This window comes from Merops nubicus, unplaced genomic scaffold (assembly GCF_000691845.1).
Source record: "Merops nubicus isolate BGI_N331 unplaced genomic scaffold, ASM69184v1 scaffold12117, whole genome shotgun sequence".
NCBI classification, from domain to species: domain Eukaryota; kingdom Metazoa; phylum Chordata; class Aves; order Coraciiformes; family Meropidae; genus Merops; species Merops nubicus.
The window spans coordinates 12474-31961 of record NW_008622318.1 but is presented as its reverse complement, the minus strand read 5'-3'; the positions used below and the strand labels follow the sequence as shown (position 1 = coordinate 31961).

Sequence of the window (19488 nt, the reverse complement as noted above, 5' to 3'; positions counted from 1 at the left end):
TCTCCGGAGATCCCTTCCAACCCCACCGTGCTGTGGTCCTCCCACATCCCCAGGCAGGACACAGGGCTGCCTCAGGCACAGCCCCAGCCCACAACTCAGGCTCCTGTTGGTGGTCAGAAACGCTGGGGAAGCTCCAGGTTGTGGTGACAAGGAGTTCAGACAGACAATCAGAAAACAGAATGTGAAGTATTTTTTTTTTATATACAGAATACAGGAAAGTTTCTGTAAAGTCTAAAACGTTACAATTACTATGTACAGTGGAACTAGCTGTTCTGCTGGGGGGGAGGTGGCTTATAAACAAAAGAGACAGACAGGTTACGACAAACGATCTGCTACAATAGACAATTTGAGGAACGTCATACCACATGTAGCACTGTACACAGCTTTAAAACATTGAAAAATGCCATCACTGATGTATTTACACAGAATCCAACACTTTTCCTTATTTGAAATAAAAATAGGATGGACACCAGGAAAAGAACTCATTTCTCACTGCCTGTAATACACAGTAGCTACTTGTAGTGCAACCATAGCAGGGAGGGATGGGAAAAATAACTGTGGGAAGAAGAGCGCTTCTTTACATTAAATAAAACAATGATATTGTATAGATTTGCTGTATGAAAACTGTATTTCTCTTTTAATATAAAACTATTGTCACTGGCACAAAATAGAACAAGTTTCTGATTATTTTACAACTGCATGGGAACTATCTGTCAGGGAGAGTCCTCGAGTCAGACAGCGCTCGTCCCTCGCTCTGACACGTCCTGCTCTCACTGCAGTTTTCCTTTTTAAAATGAAATGTATAGTACAAATATATGTGCAAATGCCCCTAAAACTTGAGCAAAAAAGAAAAATTAAAAAAAGTTAAACGTTCTTCATTTCATGCAAACGGCGTGTGAACAGTCTCTGGGCCGACACTGAAAAATCCCACCTCGGTTTGTACATTTTTGCATTGCAAGAGTCTGAGGGCGTTTTTCCTTACTCCAAAAGTTCTCTTCCTAAAATTCCTAGGGAACTGAGTTGGACCGCAGCACGGGCACCTGGTGGGGTTTCAGAGAAAGCTTCTCCTCCAAGTCCATGTCTTGTACTAAGGCAGTGTCCCCCTTGGGCTGTTTGGTCGCAAATTCAGTAATGCTGAAAACGAACTGCAGGCAGCCCAGCTTGATGTAACTGCCGTGGTGGAGCAGGGCTGTCCCCTCCCAGCCAGCCCCACTGCCCCCTATTAAGCTGGAGCTGCTGGCTTTGCAGTTACAGGGTTTCCGATGCTGCCCTTGTGCCTGTGAATTCATCACAGCAGCTTCTTCATGCGGCTCCTCTTCTTGTTTTCTGCTTTTATGTCGTTCTGGAAAAGAAAAGAAAAAAAGTAAGATATGGGCAGGCTTGTTTTCATCAACAGGGGCTACTGCTGAGGTGCCTCAGGTGTAAGATCTTCTGGCCACAAGGCTGGTAGAAGGGAACTGAGACTCTCCCCACAGCCGCAGAGAGGTCGAGGCATTAAACATCTATTTCAGCAGCCTAAAAAAGCAGAAGCTGATCAGGTAGAAAGCGGGAGCAATCCACACGGGGATGGGATGCCAGTAGCACAGCCCAGATCACCTGCTCACAGCCTGGGAGGGGAGGACACTTGTGGGGAAACCCCTCAGTCTGAACCAGAGCTCATCAGCCAGGGACCTGGAGCTCAGCTGATTCCAGCACCAGAGGCAGGAGCAGGTTAACCGCAGAGCACTCGGCAGGCTGAGGCATTCCCCAGGCCCTGGGTAACCCAGGCTGAGGCCCCTGCAGCAGCTCCCCTTTTGCAAGAGGCCCATCAGCCACTGCAGGACAACCAGCACCACCCAGGAATTGATTGCACCCTTCTCAGGTCCCCCTCGAATAGCTCAACACTCACTTATCACACTCTGCACTTTGGCAACAATACTGCTGGGAGGAGTGGGGGTCATCTTCTCTGAGAAGTCACAGGAATACAGAACGTTGTCCACAGTTGTCCCATGCTCACTGTAGTTCAACAGCTCATAATGTTTCGTATTCTGAAAAAAGGGAAGAGAATTGAGGTGAAGTCAGAAGGCTTCTGCCCATGCACCCTTTGGAGCAGTGGAGCACAACCCTGCTCTCCCCACCACTGTCAATGTCAATAAGAGCAGTTCAATACCCTCTGGCTTCAGAGACCACCAACCCGACCCTCAAGCCCAGCTCATGCTCCAGCAGGAGCTGCTTCCTAGCAGGAAAGGATGGCCCAAGTCATTCTGAAGAGGGTTTGACCTACTAATGGATGTGGACCCACAGGTATTTTGGAAATGGGGACTCCAGGTGATTCTCCCACACCATTTTAAGAGACGCCCTAGTTGCAAACTTGGCCCAAGTCCTGTGCCTAGCAGGAAAGGGATGTGCTTTGGGAGGCAGACAAGATGGCAAGAGGGACGCCAGCGTGCTGCAGCAGCTACAAGATGGAGACAGTCTGGGATTCACAGGCCTTCTGCAGACACTGAGATGCCAGAAGACGTTACAGTGACACACAGCATTACACAAACAGCATCACGCTCAAGTGAGCTTTGCAGAGGATGTTGACAGGGCAGAGATTTCAGGTAACACAGGGATCATTTGAGGGCTGAAGAACTTGTCCTCCATGAACTGCAGAGCTCTAATCAAGTTACAAAAACTCCCTGTGCCCAGGGGAGTAAGTTTTCAAGTAATCCACCAGACTGCAGAGACCGAGGCCAAGCACGAGCTGCCAAGGGCTGGGAGCAGAAACAGCAGCAGCCAGAAGTGAGGAGAGGGAAAGTGAGCCCAGCCACAGCAGAACTGCTGCAGTATGGAAGAGGTTCAGCGCCCAGAGCCCTATTTAGGATTGACCACTGCGAGAAGGTGCTTCAACACAGATTTAAGGCCTGGATCCCATTACCGAGTGTGTTCTGCAGCTTGTAGTGCACTGCAGGAATGGTGGAAGCTGGCTGAGGGTTAATCCTGGATCCTGCTCAGTAGCTGGTTGACAAATGGTGATATAAAAGACTCTATCTTGCTTCAAAGACCGTGTCCGTACTAAGAGACATCTCCAGCGGCGCTTTTATTGGCAGACCCGCAGTCTATTTACTTCAAGAACAAACTAATCTCTGGACTGTAGTTAAGGAGCAACTGTAGACCTCAGTTAATGCTGAGAGCTTGGCTGAAATTTTAGTTACATATATAATTCAAACAGAGCACTGCAGGCAGCAGGGACACTTTGCACCATCATCACACCTGACAGCACGAGACTCGGGGCAGCTCCCTGCTCTGCTCCAGCTGAGGTTCAACGTCGACACGTGCAGTTTTAGCATTTATTAACAATGCAGCTGGATCACAAAGTATCGAACCGTTTCTCAGACTTTCTCCTTCCCCAGACGCTGGCAGTGACAGTGCTTACTTGTGGTCAGTCTTTGTCCCCGAGCAGTTAGCTCAGAGAAGTCACGCTGGCAGAGCTCTGTGCTTCAGAAAAGGGCCTGACAGAAAACGCTGACGCAGCCTCCACTGGAGTGAAACCATTCACAGCCCCAGCTCTTACTTTGTAATCCACAAAGGAGCACCACACAAAGACAACCTGCTGCCTGCATCTCCAGCTCCCACTGCCATGCATGCCAAATAATAAAAGTAATTAAAAAACTCCAATGCTCAGGCACTCACCTCATCATAGAATATGCAGGCGTGTTTGCCAGACACATAGTTACAGTGACCATAGCTTGTAAGGCACACATCCATATCGGCTCCTGTCAACGGGGAGGACAGAACACTCTCAGTTCATTTTGGAAAAAAAAACATCAAGGCAGCAGAGAACAACAGATAGAATTAAACTTCAATTAGCAAAACAACAGGGGAGCAACTGCCTTTGTCCCTGCTCCCAGGACTGCATGAATAATGCTGCGATAAGCCACTGAACAAAGTTTCAGTGGGGGAAGGGAAGGCCACCAGCTCCATGAAGGTTGAAGAGCATTTCACAGTTACTGGATCTATCCAGAGCACCAGAAGAATCTAAGCAGAGAGAAATGAAACCTGCAAGCAAACGATACCTCTTCTCTCCATCAGTCAGGCATTAAATCTCCAGGACAGCCATTCTGCTAATTTTGATTTAACGGGCACAAACTGGAACCTAGGAGGTTCCACCTGAATGGAGGAAAAGCTTCTTTCCTGTGAGGGTGCCAGAGGGTGCAGCAGGCTGCCCAGAGAGGCTGTGGAATGTCCTTCTCTGGAGAGATTCCAAACCTGCCTCGACATGATCCTGGGCACCCTGCTGTGGGTGACCCTGCTGGAGCAGGAAAGCTGGACAAGATGATCTGCAGAGATCCCTTCCAACCCCCACCATGCTGGGATTGTGTGATACCAGCCAGGTTACAAACGTGCAACCCCAGAAAGACTCAAGTGGACTCAAGTGGGAATTTCCACATTTCCTAGTAGCAAAGAATCCCAGGACAAGCAGCCACAAAGGGTCTGTTTTCTTTAACACCCTCTTGGCAAACACTTAGGGAGGGTCAGGGAGAACTACCCCGAAAGGTCAGGGCAGGAAAAAGCCACTCACCTGTTCCAATGTAGAGGGTTCGATAGCACATATTGACTGCACCCCCTAAGCCCATCAGAGGATAGAACACTGCCCGGGCTTGCACTTCCTTTCTTTGAGCTGCAAGATAAAAAGAAAACTTCAACAATGTTATCAGCTACAAAGCGTCCTTGACCCCAGTATTCCCAGTGCTAGAATCTCCAGAAAGCACAGATCCTAAGGAGGATGCAGTCAGCTCTGGCCTAAACTCCGATTCCCACCCCACTAGGAATGTTTGTGCATTGAACATCTTTTTGCCAGCCATCAGGGAAAATTGCTCTCTCCAGTAACCCACACAAGCTGTGCGACTGGGGGAACATTAACACTGAGCGTGCACAATGGAGCCACACAGAGGAAAACAGAAGCCTCCTGCCACTAGCTTCTTCTTAACCTCTTCCACTTTGGGTAATCAAAGAGCCGGCTCTTCCTGACAAAGTGCCACTTAAAAAAAATTGGTGCTGGTGAACGTCACCAACTTAACAACTGCCATTTCAGTTCTAGTGAAGCTGAGGGAAAAAACACAGGGATTGAACAGGACTTGTCCAGGGACTAACCCAGCTCCCAGGACACGATGACTGATGGGTGGACTCCTTTCCCCTATGGCACGCTGGACAAGGGCTGCTCCAGAACTGAGCCTCCAGAGCAGCTCCCTGGCAGTCAAGTCCAAACCACACATTAACTGGACAGAAAATCATCTCCTTTGGAACAGATAAACTCTGGACCACACAGGCCCAGCCAGGACGTCAGCAGCTGTCTTTTGGAGATAAACCCCTTATATACACAGAGTTTAGGCCTCTCCTGATAGTGCATCTCCACAACCACCTTGCTTTACACCAAGAGCATGAAATCAAAGAACAGAACATGAGGATTGTGAGAGATTGTTTGCAGAGGCACCTACGTCAAGAACATTGGCCACACTGAGTGGCATTGCTGGGCATGGAGCACTCAATGTCACTGAAAGGTGCAGGCTCCCACCTCTGCACAGCTGCCCTGCACAAGTCCTTTCATCTCTCTGGCTCTGCTGGCTCAAGGGGGCTCACTAAAGGATTTGGATCTACCATGTCATCGGCAATGCTAAACAGTCAGCTGGATGCACCATGCCTTCCCAAAAAGGGCAATGGGTTAAGACAGCATCAATCTGTCTTTTGAAAGGCAGACTGCTAAAGAATTTCCAGAACTCGTCTGTTAGAGCAGCACAGGGAAGCAGCTCATATCACAGCCTGGTGCTGTGTCCTACAGCAGGGTTCAAAAGAAGATTGACAAAGCATTCAGAGAATGCTGCGATGCTGCAGCAGCAATCCAGCAGGCAAGCTCAGTCTCAGAAGGTAGGGATTGCTAGCAGCCTTCCAAAGATCTTATCTGAGATATTTATCTCCAGGCCTAGTAGAGGGGAGAACAGTCAACTGCTCCCACAACAAGGCTGTCCAGTTAGTGCTTGAAAGCACATTAAATGGTCTGGCTGCATGCAGAGGAACATGAAGCCATGTTCCCCATCCACCTTTAGGTGTTAGATACCAGTGACCATAAACAAAGCCAGTGCTGAGCTCAGGAATCTGGAGACTTCCAATAGAAGCCCAAGTTGTCTTCCATTATTTGCATTTAGTGTTTCAGCTTGACAGAGATGACATTCCAAATGGGCAGTGACAACACCACATGTATATTCTGTGCCCCAGTTCCTTCTGTTCCTGTGCTTGTCTCACAAGCAACTTCTCCAAAAAAAGAGAGCAGGCATTCACGTATTTCTCTTGGCCATGTCAAAGGCAGAGGTGTAGGGGAAACAAAAGCAGCTGAACCTTCCCATCTTTTGCTAATTCACAGATGAATAAAACAACTTCACTGAAGGTTTTCAGCAGAAAACCGTAAGTTACTAATGGTGATTTCATTGACATAACTTGCAAATAATTAAAATAGAGGGATGTGAAAGAGTTTCTGCTGATAGATATCAAGAGCTGGGGGGATGAGAGGAAAGAAATGTGAAAGGCAGCATCAGACAGATACCAGAAGAAGAGGGAGAACTCCTTCAATGAACAGGCAAGGGAATGCCAAAAAAGCTACAGCTCAACATAAACCAACTATTCTAGGGCTGCTCTTACCTTCAATGTGGTTTCCCACAGGAGACTGCTGATGGGAACTGACACTGCTTGCTAGAGACTGAGCTTTGGAAGGAAAGAGCTGATGTATTCTCTGCAAAGCCAGAAACTTGATCAGCTGCTCATCCAGCATATTTATCTCAATCTCTGTTAATAAACAAAACGCAATTAGTAAGTTATTCATGGAAAGGGTGCAATGTGAGCTGCAGTGGATTTAACTGTCCCACTTGCAAGCACAAGTTTAGGGGAACAAGGAGTGACAGCAGTTGAAAATCTGCTGGTTTGGCTCAGAATCAACAGGTCTGCAGAGGTGGACATTGTGCCCCTTTGGGCAGCAGGTTGGGTCCTTCTTGTGAAGCTCCATTATCTAGTTAGTTTAACCCTATGCTACAGAGGAAAGTTGTAACCACCTTTGTAGCTGCTACAGGCTCTTTCTGGAGTCACAAGCTTTCATAGCAGGGTCACTCAAACCAAACAGGGCAATTCAGACAATATTGTTAACGAGCTTTAAAGTAGATCTGTTGCTGATAGCTTTGAAGTATATTTGTAAAGCCCTACAGAGGGTCTGCTTTCTTTAACCTCTTCTTCCAAGAGCCTTCCCCACCTCAGTGACAGTTAAAACAGCACGCAGAAGAAGCAGAGCTCCAATGGCCTTTCCCAATAGCAGAGGTGGTCTGGGCAGGCTAAGCAGTTGGGGTTCACCCCAGAAAAGAGGGTCACATTGGCAATGCCAGAAAGGCTGTTCTTCAGATGTAGAAGTCTCTGGCAACAGCCTCACTATGCTATTGATGATTGCTGTTCAGCAATCTCCTCCTCCTGAAGTCACTCCACTGAAGTTTGGCATTTCTTGCCAAATGCAACAAGAGGAAAATAAAAAAAAAAAAAAAGGGCCAGTCTAGGAGAAGATTGATGGAATCAGAAATAAATCAGAAAATTAACTGACCCATTAGAGCATCACCACTCGGGTGACTGCTCGCCTACAAAATCTATTGTTGCTGGACTTTATGCCCATTGGGAGCAGCTCTGGATTGCAGCTAGCACCACAACACGGCAGGGCTGCAGGTTTCTGCATGTGAATCCCACTTGGAAAGCAGCCCAAGCAATAGCTTTGTGATCGTTCCCCAGAAGAGCTTCAGGCAGAAACACCTCATTGGCCTCGCTGCCTTGGCAACACCACAAGTCGGGAAGCATGTGACATGTTTCAGGTAATGTACACCCAGCCCCACCCTCACCTGACTGCAACCCTTCTTTATCTCTGGAACTTTTCCTTAAGCAGAGACCTAATGCTGCAGGGAAGCAAACACAAGGCTAATAGAGATGGATAATAAATACTCACCGCCATCCATAAATGCTTTCAGGGAACTGGTGAGGTCCAGCATAGCTGCAGAGTTTGAAGTGAGTGATGAGGGTAGAGTTAAAGCGCTTCCTATGGATAAGGTGCTGGGACTGACCTTACCATCTAGAGAGAAAGATGGTGCAGAGGAGATATGTCACTGTGATGTTTGCGAGACATGCACCCAGCCCTCACGCTGCACTTAATTCCCAAGCTGCTCAGAATGACTAATTTTGCTCATAGTCATGCTTTGAAAAAGGCCTGAATTAGAGGCCGCTGGCTTTCCTCCTCTCACAGAAGGACTAGTGTGTGCCACCGACACCGAGCCCACTGCCAGCACTGCCTCTCACACCTCCAGCTGGCAGAGGAATTCTGGATCTATACATTTAAGCTCCTACTCCCTGTTTGAAGCACAGCAATGACAGACTAAGTGATGTCCTGCAGAGGCTGGAAAGGTGAGCACCAGGTCCCCAGGAGCCTGAAGAGTTCACCAAACCTAAAGACATTTGCCAAATAGCTTGTCTAGGCCTGAACGTGCATAAGTAGTACAACTGCCACTTTTTCATTTCTGCACAATTATGAGGGGTGTACTTCACTATCTAGTAAGAATGGGACAGTCATAAGCAGATTTTATTATTCACAAAATAAAATCCTACTGCTTTGGCAAGGACCACGCAGTTGAAAGAGACCTTGAGAAACGTCAGGAAACAAAATCCCTTTAGTGCATTGTTGAGAGCAGATCTTCTTGAGTTGGTTTGCATAGAACTACTATATGCCTGAGATTTATGGCAAAAAAAAGGTCACAGATGACTTGTATTTTTGTACTCAGCATCAACATTCCCACATTGTATTTTAAGATTTTATATATATATATATGCATTATGTTAGATTGAAAATCTAACTATTCACACCTTTCCCAAGAGATGCTGCATCCAAACGATGTTTTAATGTACATCTCGTAGAACACGAGCTTTGTACCAAAAGCAATTATTTAACATCTTAAGTAACTGCAAAATTATGTAGGGTTTGCAGTGCTCTTCAAACCACAAGGAAGAAGTTTGCTGTAGTATGGTCTCATTTCATGTACCAAACCGCTCCCAGCCTCGTGTTTCTAAGCAGGGCACGCTCAAACTAGCAGCCTCCGAGTAACAGAGTTTGTTCAGCAGTGAGCAAGGAGGCCAAGTGCTCCATGGACTGCCTCCAAACACAAAGTAAAGCTCAGAAGTTACTCATTAAGGAATTTTTAAAAAAAGAATAATAAAAAGATGTTGCCTCTGCTGCTCGCAGTCACCAGATTGAACCACTCCACGCAAGCCTGGCCCTGAGCAGCCAGGAGCTGAGAGAAGTGACAGGCAGCTCTGTCGCAGGCCTCCCAGCGACTGCGTCAAACCAGCCTCACAAAGGGCCCGAGTGTTGAGCTGGCGTGGGGAAAGGGAAGAGAAGGAGAATGCTTCACATGAAAGCTTGCTCCAGCAAAACTTGAGTTATGGCCAGGAACTCTTGACTTTCAGCTATCTGTATCTTTTAACGTGATGTTTTTATACTGAAGAATGGGCCCGTGCAATTTAACAGGAAGGTGTCTGGGTACAGCTCAGGACAGAGGGGGGTCTGTTCAGTCCATAACCACTCTGTACTAGGAGACCAGCCAGTACTGAACAGACTACGGCTTCCCAAGGCCCATTTCTCCAGCATCAAGGCTGTGCAGCTGAAAACCTCCAATTCAAAATTATCACAGGTTTCCAGAATTGAACTGACCAACTATTCTGCTTCTCAGGTATATATAGCCAGCCAAAACACATCCCATGGTTCCCATGAAGAGACCCAAGACAGAGGAGACTTGAGAAACTTCTCCCAGCTCTCCACAGAAAACGCAGTTCCCAGTTAAACGAGGGTATACTGCTAGGGGTCCAGAATAAGAGCTATCCTGACCACTTTCCCAGCCCCGGGGCCCAAGATCAGCCGTTTGGCACATACCTGAAGGTGGTGCTGGTGAACAGAATCTGTTGGTGGACCCGACAGCAGAGATCCCATCTCCCGTGGCCTGCGGCGGGGTGAGAGCTCTCGTGGCAGTCAGAGGGGAGCCCGCAGGCCGCAGGTCTGCGCTCAGCGGCGGTCCTATCTGCGTCTGCACATTCTTTCTTTGCAAAGTGCTGGTGGTCTCCAGGCTGGCACAGGAGCTCGACATGGACGTAGGCATGCTCGTGACCGGCGCGGGACCCCTTTGTGCACAGGAGACGGGTCCCGCTACGTTCTCCGATTTGACGACGGTTCCAATGGTGTGATTCAGAAGTCCACAAGTCGCGGGGGGCGTGAGGGGCCGAGGCCACGTTTGCCGATGAGACAAAACAGGTATTGTGTTACCAGATCCCATCAGCCTCTGGGAGTCAGTCAACTGTGCTGAAGGTTCCGATGACACGCCGTAGAAATGAGGACCGTTAACTTTAATGTCAGAGGCTGTCGGCCCATTCGAAGTCCCGCAAGAAGACGCCTTCTTGGATTTATCTATACAAGAGCTGCAGTTGACATCTTCCTGTGACAAAGTCTGCTGGGATTGTGAGGAGCTCAAGGAATTCTGGGTGGTAATCCCTGAGGTGCAGGATGACATGGAATAGAGGGAAGGTGTGGGTGCCTTGTCAGCTGCCTGGTAAGGGTTGGCGAGTGAGCCGTCTGCCACAATAACAGGCTTAATATCAGCCTTCTCTGTTTGTTCAGAGTCCCAAAGCGAAGTCATCTGCTTAGCAGATAAATGTTTCAATATGCTGCACTGGAGCGCAACAACACTACAGAGCCACTGGGAGGAAGAGAAAAGTGCAGGTTAGCTCCACGGGCGGACAGAGATCCAAACCCCAACAGGTACTCCACTGTTCACCCAGCTCACAGAAATGCAGCTGCCTCACTGTGCTGCTGACCGCTCAGATGCAGCCTGGAACTACAGCACCTGCTCTGAGGCTCCTCTAGAATCAGGAGAAAATTTTGACCTGAGGTATAAAAAGTGTAACCAAAATTATATATTGTTTATCTCCATGTAGAGACAGTACAGAGAAGCTGAGGTGGAAGCTGGAAGAAGGCAGCAGATGCACTTCCTCATCCCCAAACTCTTCCTTCTCTTCATTTAAGTGTTACAACTCTTCAGGTAGTTACAAATACATCTTTCACTAATACAGGCTTCCAGCCAAGCACAACCCTCCAGCTTACATGCTGGAAAATGTTGATCTACCTCAATGCTACAGGGAGTGACCTGCCAAAGCCAGGGTGGGGAGCACCTTTTCTTCTACACCATGTGGAGGTAAACCAAAAGATTTATTTGAAGATTTAAGCTCCATGGTGAACGTGCACCTGCCATATAGAAGCTACGTGAGCTAAACAGAAGGACTCGACTTGCACCACTGATTACCAAACAACATGCCTTCACGTTGTGGAATCTGGCAAGAAGTTTCATACAAGATTTAAATGCTCATTTGACCTTGATTTAAAAGTCCAAGCCTATCAGCAATAAAAAGCAGCACAGAAATGTGGTGTTAACATACAAATAAATATGTAAGGTTGCTCTCTGACACATCAAAGTGGAAAGTATTTCCCCTCAGCCTGGAAATAAAAATGACATGTAGACAGAAAGCCCTTGACTCCACTCTTAAGGCCAGAAGACTATTTCGCCACTTCCTTGAAGTGTCAAAACAAGGAGTTTTACATTTCACCTGAAAAGCCAAAATGAAGTTTTAACGGGCAAGGGTGTCAGAGACAAGACAAGCCATCACCTTCGGACAGGATTTGGAGACTGGTTTCCTAGACAACCGCTCTGATCAGGACTGAAATGGAATGGGATCTTTGTACCAAAGCAACCAGAAACACATTTGACTTCATTTACCTCCTGTTGTTCTGTCTGGCTGGCTAAGTGCTCAGTGTTCAAAAGGTGCTTCTGCAAGGGTTCCTCAGGGATCCCGTTACAGATCAGCTCGCCATCTCTAATTGCTGCAGGCGCGAGTAACGGGGGTGGAAGTCGGTATTGGGACTTTATAGCATCAGGAACCTACATTGTAGAGGAAGAAGAACACACGTGAGAACACTTTAAAGTGCCTAACCAGCACTACGCTTCAGGTTTGCTGCTTTCTGACTCAAAGGAGCCCTGCAGACAATACACTGGACGTTTCAAGGACTGAGTACTTTAAAATTAATTAAGCTGAAATTAATAGCTTTTATTCATTAGGTCAGGCATGACCTCAGCACAATGTGGTGGCTACAGTGTAAAAGAAGTCATGCAAAAAAGACCAAGTAAGAAGGGAAGCCTGTATGGTGTTCTCCAGGCATCCTGGCAGCATGAGCTATTTGGGGTTTAACACAGAACATGCAGCAGCCTCAATCTGACTGTAGTCACCTTCAAGTTTTGTGTTGCACTTTTTATGCTTCTGCTAGATTTAAAGGCTTACTTGTAATAGCTGAGCCTTATGGTTGGCATAATAAGAGCTTCTTAAATCCTACACGCAGTGAAAAGTAAATGCTAACTTCCAGACTTCTCACCAACACATTCCTTCAGACCCCACCCTCTTCCTCCTGCCCCAAGAGGCTATCTCTGTCGGGCGTGCTGGTTTCCCTTCCAAGCTGGAATATACAAAGGAAGCTTCACCGACACCTACTTGTTTACACATACCTTCAAACCTTTTCTCTTTACTGATTGAAGAACTCTGCGATTCGGAGGATGTTTCTTATGGATTCGGTTTAAGAAATCCACTTTGACCACATGCTGAGATATGGTGTCTTGGAACCGGTCAAATACTCGGCACCGATTACTCAGGGTCAAGTTCTTCTGGTTCAGCTGGGTGATCAGATAATGCCACAGGAGTTAGGGATCTGTGGGTCACTCTAATGTACCCTAAGACTTTCATAACGCCTTGTAGCACTGGCAGTACAGCATCAGCTCAGCTTTAGACTATTTGTTTCCTGCAGCACTAACCACTTCTGTTAAAGGGCACATTGCTGGAGATGAATACAAAAGCACTTAGAGGCCTCCTAAGCAGCACCAATGCTCTCAGAAGCAGGTTGTCTGGGCACAGGCCCTTTGTTTCAGCTCCCTGTTTCCCGAGTATTTAGTCTCAAGTACACTGCTTTTCCACAAATGAAAACTCCCTCTTGGAATGAAAGTTTTTTGGGTTAAGCATGCAAAGAATTACTTCCCCTATTTGTTGCACCGTGCTGCTTTGTATCACAGTTCTGGAAGCTCATCTAGATCTTAAGGAGTCCAGTCTGAAAACTAGACAAGCTGTCAGTGAGCCACAATCTGAGCTGTCAGCTTCAGTTACAGGAACGAGTTTCCCCATCTTTATATTTTATTGCAGATAGCAGCATCATATTCCTTTGGAGAGCGTGTTGCTTGCAGCAGGAGCTTTACAAGCGTTACAGGGAGCAGTAAGAGCTCAGAAGCTGTTTTACATTTGTTGTACTTTGTCCTCTAATGGACCTGCCAGGTTCCACTCCAGCATCCGGTTACCATACTGCAATCATAGTCCTGCTTACCACCACATGTTCTATGTGATTTGGGCACATCCATCTACCCAGAGGCATGGCAGTAAGCGGTGGCTCCAGACAATCCATGTGGAAAAGGAGTGGGCAATAATCACACTGAATGAGAGGTGCCACTCTGCAACTCCTGCAAAGAGAGGGACACATCTTATATCACATACAGAATGTAAACGGAACACGCAGGCAAACGTGGCTAGCCACTTTAGGTCCTCTTTCCTCACCAATACCCCTATGCTGAGTTACTTGCATCTAACATCAGGCTTCAGATTTGTGACAATCTATATGGACCTTCTGCAAGACCCACTCAAATCAGAAGGATTTGCCCATGCACAGCAGGGTTTCTCAGGGCAGAAGAGGTCCTTTGGCAGGAAGAGATGTCATCGCTGGAAAGCTGTAAGCACCTGTCAGATTCACATAAGCAACTTTTCAAGTTGACCTTGTGTGTTAAGTTCTGAGTGGCTTTGTTTAGAGCAAAATTCAGAGATCAAAAGGAGACCTCAGATTTAGGTTATCAACATTTTCCTCAGATGAATCACGTGCGAAGTTGGGAAATCTACTTCTATAAGATGTTGTCAGAACAAGTCTCACACTCCAGAAAGCTACTACATCTGGTTTCCCAGGTTTATAGAGTCCTCGTTCTATGACAGTCATCAGCTGTTCTCCACAAAGGTCCACCTGATTCTCCAGCCCACTTCCAGAAACCCACTCTGACTCAGATCCTGAAATAAAGCTTTTTGTTTTCACTGACATTTTGAATTGGGATTTATCTGTGAGGTTTTTTACGCAGTTATAAAAACCAGCAGTATTTTGTACTGGTTTTCAGATTTACTATTTGCCTTGGGCTTACATCTCTCAGATTTCTATTTCCTAAAGGTCACTTCCTCACATACTTCCTTCACAAACCATAAACAAAGATCTCTGTTTTCTAAACCACCATCACTTTAGAATTTTTCTAAGTAGAAAAATACTGAAGACAAGATGGCTCAGTGTCTTCAGGCTACATTGTAAAACTCTTTACAGCCACCCAGGGCTGCAGAAGCCACACCTACACTTGCCATGGTTAAACATCTGTTATTTAGCAAAGATGATTATACCCCCATTTGTTTAGAGGATTGTAAGCAAGTAATGAAGATGAATGGGAAAGGGAACAGGTCATTGCAGGAACTTTGCCCCTGTGAAGGGTGCAGCTACACCAAGCAGCTTCCCTGGAAGAGACAAGTACCTGTTGCACGTGAAGCAGACTTTCACTGGCAAGGGAACCAAACCATTGTGGTCTAACTCGTGTTGTGCTTTCTTGACATTCTTTCCTGTGGTTTCTTCCTTTCTCCTCCTCTTACTAGTACCTGAAAGTAAATTTTGAAAGACTTTGGGTTACCCACATAGCAGAGATTTGCTTTCTGGTAGATACACACAATCATCTTGGGCAGAAGCAAACCGAAAAGGCAAAGAGATGCTAAAGGAACTCTTATCAACCAGTAAATCTAGCCTTAAGTGACAGAGACTGTATTTAAAGACAGGCTTATTTTATACTTAATCATTTCAGCGACATCCTGTACATGAAGTCATTCCTTTGTTACTAAATTATCATATCACAAGTCAACCCTAACCCTAACCAGTATTTTGACAACTGGAATTTTTTTCTTCAGACTAGTGAACTAGACTAAAGGTGACAATAGCAAATGTCTATCCCAAGTGCTGATGGGAGTGTAGTGTGTGGTAGCAGTGTCCCCACAGCTTGCAACTGAAAGAGGCCACCTGGAGAGGACCAGGGGTATGCCTGCACCCTCTGCTTTCACCAGTGAGCATCACTGGAGCCACAGGTACCCAGGAGTCAAGAGGGGAAAGAGGCAAGAACGGGTCAGAATGCAACTGCGGACATCTTCACCAACACCAGACAAGGAAGGCACTGCTCACCTGGAAGTGCTGTGGTGCAGGTCAGTTCATTCGGCAACTGGAACTGGGTTGGGTTCCTTTCCATGGCAGCAGCAATAAGAAGCTCAAAGGGTCGCTTCAGCTGGGGCTGCCCACAGTCCATTTCTGCAATGGCAGAGTCATCATCCACGTCAATTATGTCCTCATCGACATCATTCTGCTCTGAGTTGGGGGTCTCGGTGCTGGCATTGGATGTGGGCGTGCCAGGCCGGCTTGCTCTCCTTTCCAAGATCCTGGCATGCGCATTAGCCCTGATGCTGCTGCTAGACCTGTCCAACAGGTCTGCGTCACTGGTGGGGGAGGTGGTCCTTTTCCCAGATTTGTCCACCAATCCATTTACCTGCCCCAGCTCTTTCTTCTGTTCTCGCTTCTGCACGACATGAATAGGCAGGCTTATCACGGAGGCCACAACAAAGCACATCAACCTTGACAAATATGCAATCGAAGACAAACGGCACCTGGAAAGGCCTGAGCCACTTACAACTTCCCCTGTGAAGTTATTAAAGCCTTCACCCAGCAAAAGCAATTTAATTCCAGCTTAACGTACAGGTGACAAAACTGCTGAAGGGAACAAAGCATGGGGAAAAAAAATTAGCAGAGAGAGGTCTCTCTCCTTCCAGTCATATTTGAGTCCAGATCAGGACAAGATTTCCCAGCATCTAGTCCTAAATACTTGACAAATGAGACAACTCTGTTTGGTTTGCTAGCCAACACTGAGACACTCCACAGTTGATGCAATGTTGATCTGTTAACCCTGGCAGTGCACCCAAACCCATTACAGAACGAGAGTGTCAGCCTGAGAACACAAGCACAATATACAAACACCACTCTGCTAGCTCTTGACGGCAGGAATTTTGAACAAGGTGGGCAGGGAGAACTGCAGCAGAGGAAATTAACACACTGCAATCATCACAAGATCCATTTTGCAGCAGGAAGGGACGCTGTGTGGCCTAGTATGGGCAATGTGCACTGCACCAGAGTCTGACAGCATCACCAGTGTGGATGAACCAACCCACCCAATCTCTAAAATGGTCTGTAAAAGAAGCAAAGTGTCATCAGGCAATTTATAATACAGAGAAGTTGAGGCTTTTTTTTTTTCCCAATTTGCAACCTTCATTTTTACTGTTGATGGCTAAATGGTACCCTGAAAACATAACAGGGCAATCACTTCAGGAACAAAAGTCTGAGTACATAGTTTTCTCCCAATCTGTTTTGGGTGTCACCTCAAGGGTACAGTTGCTAGATAGTTTGGTGCAGTTTCTAAACCTTCAGCTATGCAGTCTTACGTAGTCACAGCAATAAGATGTTTACATTGTGCAAGACAGCTTCCTGGAGAAAGACCATCAAGGACAAAAAATAAAAAAGCCACAATCTTGCCCAATCGCCTCCTCCCCATCCTGTTCAACAGCCCAGGAAATCATAACTGACTGTGATTTCACCCTCTGCTGATGTGAAGCTGTTGTGAAGTCACACATCTAAGAAACACACGTTAACCAGAATCACAGCCCCGGTGCCAAAGCTGCGTTAACACAATTCCTGTTTTGCCTGTAGACAGCTCACCTCCTCCAGCATGGGAGCTGTTCCCATTCTCCCTCCTCTCCCAAGTGGAGGGAAACAAAAACAGTTTAAAAGGCACAGTTGACAAGAATGTATCAGGCACTTCCGTTTTGGTTCCTAGTAGGGAGGTTAAAAATACCAGGAGGGTCTCATTGAGACCCTTTAGTTTTCTTCAAGTCCATTCCTGAGAAAGCCCTTCGCAGCTGTGAGCACAAAGAGCAACTCTGGTGGTGTATTTAAGGGGAGAGGAAGGTATGAAACATGGGGTTCAGGTGTCAGACCGACAGACAGAAGGGCAGGGATGATGTCTGTCAGGGGAGGCCTCACCTTGCGGCGTACAGTGCAGCGGTGACACATCCACTCCCCCGGAGGCAGCATTTCCTCGCTGAGCGGAGGGTTGCTGCAAGAGAAACACAAAGCAATGCTTGAGTGCTGCTCCTGAACACACAGCCCGAGTCAGGGTAGCTCTGCAGGTTCTGCTCCCAGCGCTTCCTCCTTTTCTCTGTGGTGATGCTCCCCGGATTTGCTCCCCCATACATCCACTTAGCAGGACAACTCTGAGAAGACAGGTCTTCCACAAAGCCCACTGCATCTCCATGATGTGGTGTCCTCCACTGTTTCAGAAGATAGTCTTAGAATTGAATAGCAAAGATGAAAGATTCCCTCGTATGTGACACACATACCTCCCCCCTAACACCAACACCTCCTTAAACAACTCGATTCCTCCATGTGAGACTACGCAGATTCCCGTGCAGCAAGCACAGTCATACATCTAGGCATTTACAGTATGAGTCCAACCAAACAAGCTGCCATGAAGTCTACCCACGGCTCCTCATGTACTCCATCCCCGGGCAAAAACGCTTAATGGTGGAAACCACTTTCTATCTTAAGACAACCCAAATACTCTTAAAAGTGTCACCATAACCAGCTTGCCTTGGCTATGAAGCTTGAGATACATCCTACTCACATGGATCTGCACTTACTATAAAAGCTGTATCACATTGAAATGACATTCCCATTTTGATGCTAGAAATAAACCAAAGCAAATTAGATGGAGTAAGGAGGAGTATTTTGAGAATCATTTTTCCTCTGTTAAAAGCAGAGCAGCATATGTTAGATGATACACTTTCCTTACAGATCCTACTACTAGCTCAAGTACTTTCCAACACCTTTTTATCATTAAGGTTTGTTATTTCAGCAAACTGCTGACTGTTGCAGGAAAAGTGTGCACGCTGTCAGAAAAACAGCCAGTTACCATCCAGTGTGGCTTTAAGATCGACTTTTAAAAGTTCTACCTACTGATGCTAAGGACAGCTGCATAGCAAGCCTGCTCCCTTGTGCTGAACACTAAAAAGACACATGCACTATTGCAGGGTTTCGAAGCTCCATTTCCCACTGACTGGGAAATGGGTTACAAGGGATCCAGCTGGGATCTACCAGGTTACAAGATGATCAAGCAGCAGTGTGGCCACACTAGCAAGGAGCTTTCAAGACCAGCCTAAGAAGCCACGTGAGCCTAGGCAGCCAGAGATTCACTTCAGGAGTCTTGATGACTGTTTATTGCACCTACAGGTAAATATCAAACCAAATCCCAGTTAAGCTTTAAGAAGTCTCCAGCACTGACAACCCAGAGAGAGCAAGCAGCGTCTTTGTTGAGCAGTAAGAGCTGTGTTTGCAGCAAAGGGAGAGGCTGTCTTCCTCGAGAATCTTGCTCCTAAAGCAGGGAAATGGCACAGGATCCCAGCCCAGGCTTGAGCTGTAAAAACAAACATGCTTCCTTTGTTTCAGCAGAGTCCCAGCGAGCCTTGCCCCGAGCGTGCCAGCGTGCCAACAGAGAGCCTCCACAGGTACCATCCCGGGCCACGCGCCGGCTGCCGACGCTGGGCCTGGGAGCCTGAAGGAGGGACACGGCGAGAACCAAACTGGTAATAACCTCGGCACTTGTGGTGTCAGGCTCCAGGGAATTCAGTAGAGCCAACACATCTGGCAGCCATTTTGAGGAGCAGTGCAGGGTTTCAGAGGCCTCCGGGTTCCAGGCACTCCAGAAACGCGGCGCTCTGTGTATATGCACAAACATACCTGCAGCTTATGTTTCTCATTTCCTGGAGGACTTGGATGAACAAGAGATCAGGCTCTAGATGAGAGCACCAAAGCCTCAACTACTGGCTGCTTTACACGAAGCCTCAAATGCTCGGCTGAAGCAGTAACTCCCTCCCTGCCCCAAACTAATCTTTTGCTAACAGAAGCAAGGAGCGGAGGGGTGGAAGGAGGAGAGTAACAAATTATCCCCGTGTGCTTGCTGCAGCGCAAATCCATTCCGAGTCCTAAGGTGGATCCTGCAACAGCTCAGCTTTTACTCCTGTTAGAAACCGAGCTCTTAGATCTGCAGCCACAGCACACAGATTCATCTGGCCTGTTCCCCCCCTCCCCTCCCAGCTCCCCAGGGGAAAAAAACCCAGAGACTTTGATTTGTTTGCAGTGAATTTTAGCCCTCTGAAGCT

General features: G+C 47.1%; 1 protein-coding gene across 1 annotated transcript in view; it reads right to left on the bottom strand.

Annotated features, from left to right (window-relative positions):
* Positions 1-165: 165 nt before the first annotated feature.
* Positions 166-19488, bottom strand: part of PHF12 (PHD finger protein 12) — a gene marked incomplete at its 5' end in the record, with an annotated part of 31722 nt that continues 12399 nt past the window's right edge. The window contains 13 exon segments of the mRNA XM_008944740.1: positions 166-1342; positions 1889-2027; positions 3655-3737; positions 4544-4642; positions 6655-6798; positions 7988-8110; positions 9959-10775; positions 11850-12011; positions 12630-12794; positions 13493-13625; positions 14721-14841; positions 15413-15800; positions 17315-17387. Coding sequence (XP_008942988.1) covers positions 1008-1342; positions 1889-2027; positions 3655-3737; positions 4544-4642; positions 6655-6798; positions 7988-8110; positions 9959-10775; positions 11850-12011; positions 12630-12794; positions 13493-13625; positions 14721-14841; positions 15413-15800; positions 17315-17387 — 2782 coding nt within the window.